Source organism: Solanum stenotomum, chromosome 9 (assembly GCF_019186545.1).
Source record: "Solanum stenotomum isolate F172 chromosome 9, ASM1918654v1, whole genome shotgun sequence".
Taxonomy (NCBI): Eukaryota; Viridiplantae; Streptophyta; class Magnoliopsida; order Solanales; family Solanaceae; genus Solanum; species Solanum stenotomum.
In genome coordinates, this window is record NC_064290.1 from 6,435,461 (window position 1) to 6,445,354 (window position 9,894).

Consider the following 9,894-nt stretch of genomic DNA (forward strand, 5'->3'; position numbering starts at 1 on the left):
TTGATTATTATTTCCTTTTAAATGCAATGCATTCTCTATTAATCTTAAATCCTTAAAATGATAATTATTCTTGAACAATTTTCCAAGCTAAAACGATAGTTAAACTGGGATCGAAGTAGTAATCCTCAATTTATTTTTTATTTGTCACGTTTCACTTCTCGAGAGTCAAACATCATAAATTTTGATTTATATTTTAAGACATATTTTTTCGTCATATAAAAATAAGAAAGAATATTGCCAGTTGCAACTTATAGTATTTCTCATATAGGTTTCAAATATCCAAGTTTTAAAATATTGAATTGATTTAGTTCAATTTAGTTTAAAAAATTAGTCAAATTGACTCTCCCAAAAGTGAAACATAATAAGTAAAAATGAACAGGGTAATTAATAATAATATAGAGAGAAGTATTGAAGTCATCCTTAAACTCGGCATAGATTATTAGTTTCATCTCCGAACTATTGACAGTCTTAAAAACACTTCATAACATGATTAGCTGAACCTAAACACACCTCCGATCTTGCAACATGAGTAAAATATACTCCTAAATTTTCGCCAGAGTGTTTTCAACACTTCTCTCGATTTTTTAAATTAAAACCTCATATTCTTACAAGAGTTTTAAACCACTTGCTATGTTATATGGTAGATCGAATATGTATCTAAGTTTAATTAGTCAAATAGAGAAGTGTATTTAAGATTGTTAATAGTTCGAAGATGAAACTAATAACTTTCTTAACAGCGAAACGCGACCAATAAAAATAGAACCAAATATATAAACATAACAAAAGAAAAGAAAAAAACAAAAACTAGTGAGTGAAGTTGAAGTCTCGTTACGGTTTCGTTTCAAAAAATAAGACACAACTCTCACCTTTTTCTTCTTATCATTAACTCCTCTTCTCTCCCTCCCCCCCCCCTCCCCCCTTCCATAAAGTCTTTTATAATTTATTTCCCCTCTTTATAACCATTCCTCCTCACTCTCTAAACCAAAAAAAAAAACTTCAATATGGACTTTGACCTTGAAAATCCATTGCCGTTTTCTCTTGATGAAGACACAACTTCACCTCTTTTCAACATTGAAACTCATCATATGCCTTCAAAAACTTACCTTCAAATTCTCATAAACTCGGATTTTCTCATCAACATTCGTGAATCAACCATTTCTATAATCTTACAAATTTCTCAACCCTTTGATAGTCATTTTCTTTCATATCTTGCGATTAATTATCTCGATCGATTCCTATCCTTCCATTCGCTACCGGTATAATTAATTTCATTCAACTTTCAATAAGTAACGTTACGGAGAAAAAAATGATTATGATTTATTTTTTGTTAATGTAGGATGCGAAGCCATGGATCTTGAAGCTAATTGCAGTTTCTTGTGTTTCGTTAGCATTTAAAATGAAGAAAACAGAGTACTCTGTTTCTGACATTCAGGTACATTTTTTGAATAATGCTGAGTGTAAACTGTCCATATTTGTATTTATGTATAGACTCTTATTTGAAATGTAAACTGTACATTTCTTTTTCCTTGTACAGCAAGATGGTGGTACGATATTTGATATGGAGACGATAAAGCGAATGGAGCTTTTGATTCTTGGAGGCCTAAAATGGAGAATGCGTTCAATTACTGCATTTGCTTTTATTAATTTCTTCGTATCGTTGTTTAAATTCAAAGATCTACCCTTACAACAAGCTCTCAAAGCTAGAGCTACTGAGATTATATTCACAGCTCAAAATGGTAAGTCAAATTTGATAATTATTTTTATAAAAAAATTATTATCGATTTAAAAGTTTTAATTATATTTTGTTTTATTTTTTCATTTTAGAGATCAAGATTTTGCAGTTCAAGCCATCAATAATCTCAGCTTCAGCTCTTCTATCTGCTTCTCATGAGCTTTTCCCTTTACAATTCTCATGCTATAAAACAACAATCTTAAACTGTTCATATGTACAAAAGGTAAACTCATATTCTTTCTCAATTTTTTTTTCTATTTATTAAGCACATTGGTTCCATGCATTTTGTTCTTTTCAAAAAAAAAAAGAAAGAAAGAGGAAACGACAATAATGTTCATGATATTTTTCACCTAAAATAAATACTAAAGCATAGTACATGATAATTATAAGTTGATTGATAATGAATGTTATGAATGTTTATTTATTGTTACTTCGTCCTATACTAGTTGTCATGATGTCTCGCTTCTCAAGATGAACTGATATGTAGAGTTGAATTGGAGCAAGTTAAAAGTATACGAAAAATAGTACTTGTGTCTCAATTTATGTGACTTACTTTTTTTCTGTAAGTCCAAAAAAGAATGATACAGTTTTATATTAAGTAATAATTTAACTATAAAATGTCTATTTTATCCTTAATGAAATGATTTACGATTCTATCATTCATTTTGGATCATAAATTTTAAAAGTCTTTTTTACTTTCTTAAACTTCGTATTGAATTAGAGTAAGTACCTCACATAAAATGAGATAGAGGGAGTACTTCCTCCATTTAAAAAAGGATGACCTAATTTGACTTGGAATGGAGTTCAAGAAAAAAAAAAGAATATTTTTTAAAGTGTTGCCAAAAAAGGAAAAGAGTCATTTTTTTAAAACAGACTAAAAAGAAAATTATGTCATTCTTTTACGTATAATTTTCTTCATATCTTAAAATATTAATCAAAATTAACGCCAGTGATTTGTACGTGAAAAATTCAGCGGCAGAGCTTTCCACACTTTATGGGTCAAATTAAAGATTTTACTTATAATTTATATTAGCTAGTACGGACAAAAGAGTTTTAGTTGGACTAACCAAATAATACTATTCAATAATTTATCGTAACAACAATAATAAGAACAAATTACATTAATGTTAATGCTCCTACCTGTAATGTCTCACCTAGTATAGTTTTAGACAAGCTGGCAGTTTTAAAATGAAATTACGAGATTAAGAATTAAACTCTCATTAAGAAGGTGAAAATCCACATAACCAATTAACTGAATTATTATTATTTCGATTGTAACTATAAAATGCAACTACACTTGAAAATACTATTTAGTACTCCTTCCGTTTTACAAAAAATGACCTAGTTTGACTTTACACGGAATTTAAGAAAATAAAGAAGACTTTTAAATCTTGTGGTCATAAATTAAAGTTATGTCAAATGTACAAACTTGCCCTTTAATCTTGTGGCCTTAAACATGTCACGTGGAAAGCTGAAATTAAAATGTTATCAAAAAAAGAAAGAGGTCATTTTTGTAACAAACGAAAAAGGAAAGGAAGTCATTCTTTTTGAAAAGGAGAGAGTATATTTTTATCGGATTATAAGTTGCATTTATGTTTACTTTAGAAAGTTATACGTAATCAACTTTCATAGTGTATTTTTATTTTACCTAATGCACCATAACTAAAACTCCAAGAGTTAAAAGTTTTTATGCACTAAAACACTATTATAAAATGATTTTTTTTAAAATTATCGTTCCATCACATCATCTATAAATGCAATAAATCATTCCAAAACCAACTTAAATTGATTTTTTTTTTCATATACAGGATGATTTGTTAAGTTGCTATGATGTAATGCAAGAAATAGCGAAAAAAGAATACGAATCAATATTAGAAATGGTATCAAGCACAAGCACACCAGTCAACGTGCTTGACGTGCAGATGAGTTGGAGTTCAGATAATGAGCCAATTGAAGAAGCCACTTCAGTTAATGCAATTAGCAGCAACAGGGGCAGGGAAGACAACTTGACGAAACGTCGAAAGATTATTACTACTATTATTGATGACAACACTTAATTTAGCTGCGCATACAACCTTGATATTGATGTTTCATACAAAGTTAACTTATCTATCTCAACGTTTTTTTTTTTTTTTTGAAAACGAAGCAGTAGTACGTACCCACTGCAAGAGTTTAAAAAATACTTCAGAAAAAAAACCTTAATAAAGCCAAGTTAGTACTGTTTTTTTTTCTGTTTTAATTTATTTGTTTGATTTTGATTTTATGTGAAATTTAAAAAAAGATGATGATTTTTTTTTTAAATTTTATGGTATTAAATTAAAGATATGTATTAATGTGTTCTTCAATTTTACGATTTTAAACCTGTCACGTGGAGAATTAAAACTAAAAAGAAAAGTAAGTGAAACAAATTGAATTATATGACACTTTTCTTTTTAGTTTATTTAAAAAAGAATAATACATTTTTTTAAAAATTAATTTAATTTGAAAATGTTCAGTTTATGCTTGATGAAAAATCTATTTTTTTAGATTTTGTGTCAAATCAAGTTTTATCTCGTGAATTCGGAGAGCAGTATCGTTTTATTTGTAGATGTGTGGTGGTCCATTTGGAGAGTAACACTAGCTTAGCTTTTTGCTGCATCAAACAACTAAACAAATGACCAACAAAGATTGTGGGAGAAGTGGTAAGCATTTTTTTCATTCTTAATTAGAAATTTTAGGTTTGAGTTCGACAAAGTTGTCTTTGTTAGAGAACATTTTACTTTTTAATGTGATGTAAATCTAAATTTAGTCGGACTCCAATATAAATAACGAACCTCAAATGTAAATAAAAAAAACAACTAAAAAGGGTCTTAGGCTCTTAGCTATTATAGGGGCTACTGAGGAAAGAAAAAAAAGAACCAAAAGGAGAAGGAGATTGTGGGATTAGGAATGGTTTGTTTGTTTGGTGACTTTACTTTGTATGAATGTGGAAAAAAGGAGAAAAAGAGTTGAAAAAAGTAAAAGAGACTAGAGAGGGGAAATTAGAATAAAATGAGTTCATTATATTTCCTTTTGTTTTATTGGGAAGAGAAAAAGAAACAAAAAGACCTGATGCATGTAGATTTTTTTTCACCTTTTAAAAGTTGTTTCATGTTGCTGCTTGGGGATCTAATTGGTTGCAATTTAGAGAATTACTCTATGAGATGATAAGATTGAATAAATTCATCAACTTTTAATATTTATCTTTTTTTGTTCTAATGCCATTCTTGACATTTTACCAATTTTATTATAGGAAAATTATGAAATTATACCATTTTAGATAATATAATCTCTAAAAATTTCTATTATTTGAATTAATTATAAAAAGATATTTTTTTCTTCTCTCTCTTAATATCCAGATACATTATAACTTTGTTTGTGTAGAATATATCCGGTACAAATGTTATTCACTACATAAAAAATGATCTTTAGTGGCAATTAATTAACATCAATAGCTCAATTGCCGGTAAATATGTATTTTTAGCGGCAATTAACACTCTTTGTATATGTCCCCAAAGCCTTTAGCGACATTGGATCTAATGACACTTAACTAATGCCAGTAAAAACTTTAGCACTCTTTATTAATGTGTTTATTTATTGCCGCTAAAAGTTGTTTTTGTTGTAGCAATTGTTGATACATAATCTTAATTATTTCAAACCTAAATCAATATACATTTGGTTTATAGTTATGTATCTTATACATAACTAATGTATCGTTTGTTATGTAGCGAGCGAATGAACAATGTATTCGTGAGTTTTGAAAAAATTGGAAAATTATAATTTGGGAAACTTTCGGAATAAGATGTAATTAGCGCCCAAATAATTGAGGTTTATATACTTTATACTTTTATTAATGGCTTGTTTCATGATTTTTCAATTGTTTTAAAAAAAATTGTACAATATATTATTTTGCTGCTAGCTACTTCATCCGTTTCAAATTATCAGTCGTCATATTCTTTTACATGCCCCTTATAATACATTAATTAAGAGGTTTTTTTTAAAAAACTATTTTATCCTTCAATAATATTTGAACATTAATAATATCACTCATAATTGATGTATCTGTAATTTTCAAAAACAGTAGCTATTAAGAATAAAATGAGCTGGTAATATTCACAGTTTATTGCCAAAAAGAATAAAATGAGATAATTTTATCTAAATATTGATTAAATTTTAAAATGATAAATAATTTGAGACGAGAGAATTTTATTTTTAAGACTAAATTTTTGGGGTAATGGTCCCTATAAATATTAGAGATTTGGAGATTTCACTATCCCAAAAATATGTCCAGACATTTGATATCTGTGTAGGCAGCAATTGAAAGTCACCACACACATTCATACAATTTAAATTGGCCCACTGACTCAATTTATAATCGAATGTCTATCTGCTGTTATTAATTACCCATCTGTTTTACTTACATTTTGTTTTCAAAAAATAAAATTTCTTGTAGTATCTTTTATTCATAAAGTTAAATTGAATACTTAAAGTAAAAAAATTCTATTTTGTTTTCAAAAATTAAAATTTCTTGTACTATCTTTTATTCATAAAGTTAAAATTGAACAATTAAAAGTAAAAAAATGTAACGACCCGAACCGTCGTTAATTAGGAAAAGTAAAAATTCGGAAAATTACTTGGCCACTGTCCCACCAGGGCAGGCCAGATGCCGCTAGGGCGGCGGCGCCACGGCGGGGTAAGCTGGCGTCAGAGCGGGATAGGCGAGACAGAATGTAACGCGAAATCTTATTTTCTCCTTCTTCCTAAAATATCTAATTTAGACGTAAATCACCCTAGAAATCCCCAAAAAGCTGCTCTAAGCTTGGGAAGGAAGAAGGAGGAGATTTCTAGCGTAAGGAGATCGATGGATTGTGGATTTTCGGTCAAGATCACCGTCACAAAGTCCGAAAACAAGAATCGAAGCAAAAACTCCGTGCAGCTGCTTGACGCCCAGGTAGGCTAGGTTTTATAAATTAAGTAGTTATAAACATGTACTCACTGCGTAGTATAATGTTAATCAATGATAGGATTTATGCGTAGACCTTCGTGTACCGAGTAGAAGATGACTTAATTCATAGAACGAAGCCTTAGAGGATGAACTAGGGCTAGAGATGGTCGAGTTATTTTTTTGGTGTCATGCATTGATGAATGCTTCATTGTGATGGTTGTGATTTCATGATTGTGTGGTATGTGTTGTTCTTGCTTTATTATAATATGTGTATGTATGTGAATGTTGCACTATGGACCACACTACTTGTAAAACGAGGATAGATGAATGATGAATGCCATGAATCATGACTTGATTATATGATTATGAGAATGTACTTTGTGATTGTGGTTTGTTGAATGGATCGGGTGTTGCGTTTCAACTCAATAATATTGGATCGGTTGCCACGTTCTGGCATAAATATATGGATCTGTTGCCACGAACATTGGATCGGATACTATGTTCCGGTATACTAACAGTTTAGGTTTGAGTTCCGTGAGAGGACTATTGACTTACATAACTGCATATCTTGATAATTGTGAAATGCTCCGTTGTTCATAAGTAATAATTGATACTTTATTTCTCCGAAAACTTTAAATGATTATGATGACATATATCTAATTGTTCTACTATCTCGAGTAAACTTGTCATGTATCTCCTTGTTGAATGAACTGGAAGAGTTTAAGGGTCGACAATGTGTGAGGGGAAAGACTGTCCGTGTGTTGCGAGAGTGAGAAGTGAGGGTATTGTATATGATGGAAATACTTAGGTAGTTTCCTCTGTGAAAGAAAGGGATTCATGGTTGATAGTTGAGAAGCCTTGATAAAAGGTGTCATGTGGCAGAGACCGGGTAAGATGAAGAGAAGGCAAGGGTATGTTGTATGTGATTGTTCGTTCAGGGGAATGTTGGTAGTTGCAATTGGACTCTTCTATGAGTTAGAATGGTTAGGTTATGATCAAGAGCCTAGTAAGTAGGTGGACTGAGATGGAGTTTAGTAGTAAGGGTGCTAGTGTAATTTTGAGGTATTCAAGAGAGGGAAAAGATGGAGAAGCGAGTGGTCTTATTGCATGTTCTTACTAGTTGAATTCTTATATTATACGGTGGGCGTCGGGTTGACCGATGATGCGTACTAGTACGTGTATTTTTGTACTGATACTACTTTTGCTATGCCTTTTTGGCATAGTCTGGATGCGGGGTCGGTGATGTCTCATTAGGTGAAGATGAATAAATCTCCAGCAACTTCTATTTTTCCTTCCACATAGTGGGAGCTGTGTCTATTCTTTATAGTTTTGTACTCTTAGTAGCTCTTGTACTTGTTTAGACTAGATCCTTGGGGGTGTTAGTTATTTTACAAGTCTTAACCCGAAATTGTTCAAAAGTTCTTATTTATGAAACCCAGTTATTTCATTTATCTACGTTTTTCTTTAATTTTCCGCATGTTTTAACTATTGGGATATGAGGGTTCTCTTACTTAGGTGTTAGAGTAGGTGCCCGCACGGCCCGATGGATTGGGTCGTGACAAAAAATTTCTATCGGAGTACTATGAGATAAAAGGACGCACACTAAAGATGAGTGTTGCATAAATGTGATTGCTGGTATATAGAAATGGGGTATATCGATATTCAAACTTCAAAGTATGGGGCAAATTTATTATTTAACCTTCATGTTTTGAATCACTAGTGTGTTCAGTATGAGGAGAAGACGTTTTTCAAGACAAATACTTAAAGTAAGTTGATTTTTTATTTATAAATTTTTTATTGTTTGGTAAGTAAGCAAGAAAACATTTTTCAAGAATATTTATATGTAATTTAGTAAGAATACAATAGGAATGTGGAGTGGGTTTTGAGGGTGGGATGGTCAAGAATTGGGTGTCAGGGATGGAGACAATGGATTTGGAATGTCATTTTTTCATTTTTAAAGAACTTGCTTATTGAGAGTAATATTTTCAAAATATTTTGATCAACCAAACATTAAAAAACAAAAAGTATTTTCCTTCGTACCAAACACACCCTACATCATCCCTTTTGAATTAGAGGAGTACGCTTATTTTGGGCCATGGATTTCTTCCATCTTACAACGATACTAGTTGATTGGGCTGACTTCCTGGCTCGATTGGCCCGTTATGTAATTATCCATTAACCTCTTTTAGTCTCTCTGATTCCCATTTCTTGGCTATATATATTGTTGGATAACTTACCCGAATTCCACTAGTTTAGAAACTAATTACTTAGTTACACGCTAGTTTGCAATATTACAAATCTTATCAGATTTTGGTGTATTCAGATACGTCCCAATACATCGAGATATATGAAGTCAAAATTAAGTGTAATTTGCTCTAGATACACTGTATCCCAAGTGAATTCACATGTATTTGGGATACATTGACAAATTTCGCTTGTCTCCCTCTAATCTCGCTCACCACTCTCATGTTATCTAGTATTCCAGATACATGTGAATCGCACCAGATAAATACATATATATATAGTGTAATTCACATGTATTTGGGATACATACACAAATCTCGTTCGCCTCGTTGGGTCATCCCGGTTATAATATGATGTGCAAAGTTATTGAGAATTTATATGGACATACTTTGAAGAATCATAAATTTCTTTCATCAAAGGCTTGTTCTCAAGAAAAATTGACTAATAATGTTCTAAATGATTTCCACATTTGGTTTACAAAAACATGAACGTTTCGTATTTGGCGAAGCTCCCACTTCTAATATCACCATGATGACTAGGAATTGTAGCTAAAAATAAATTTTCTAAGCGACATTTCACATTAATTATCGCATCCACACCCTCCAACAATCCCAACTCTACTTATTTGTCAAGCACGAAAACAAATAAGTAACATACAAAAATGATTTTTATGTTTGCTATATGTGAAAGTTGTTCTATTCAAAAATACTTAATCCAAGTTGGGGGCTGGGTCACACCCTTTCACTTAGCTGTTAATTTGTGAGTACATTTTAGCTATGCTGGATGTCTTTTTCCACTTCCTCTTCCAAAAAAACTCTTAATAAAAAAATACAGCTAAAGTATGCTCCCTTTGTTCCACTTTATACGATATTGGATATACTATACTGTAATTCATAATACGATAGTCAAATTAACAAATTATCAGTGTAAATTCAGATTGATCGTCTCTTCAAGT

The 9,894-nt window shown here is 31.1% G+C and overlaps 1 protein-coding gene across 1 annotated transcript; it reads left to right on the plus strand.

Moving 5' to 3' along the window:
• Window positions 1-989: 989 nt before the first annotated feature.
• LOC125876655 (putative cyclin-D6-1) lies at window positions 990-3,870 on the plus strand. Its single transcript, XM_049557876.1, has 5 exons — window positions 990-1,256; window positions 1,337-1,432; window positions 1,535-1,736; window positions 1,825-1,955; window positions 3,541-3,870. Exons 1-5 carry the CDS (start codon window positions 1,002-1,004, stop codon window positions 3,787-3,789), a joined length of 933 nt encoding a protein of 310 aa, XP_049413833.1. The 5' UTR covers window positions 990-1,001; the 3' UTR covers window positions 3,790-3,870.
• Window positions 3,871-9,894: the final 6,024 nt, after the last annotated feature.

Coding starts and splice junctions, on each gene's coding strand:
- LOC125876655 (XM_049557876.1), top strand. CDS start 1,002: ATGGACTTTGACCTTGAAAATCCATTGCCGTTTTCTCTTGATGAAGAC. Junction 1,737..1,824: donor TATATTCACAGCTCAAAATG/GTAAGTCAAATT, acceptor TTTTCATTTTAG/AGATCAAGATTTTGCAGTTC. Junction 1,956..3,540: donor ACTGTTCATATGTACAAAAG/GTAAACTCATAT, acceptor TTTCATATACAG/GATGATTTGTTAAGTTGCTA.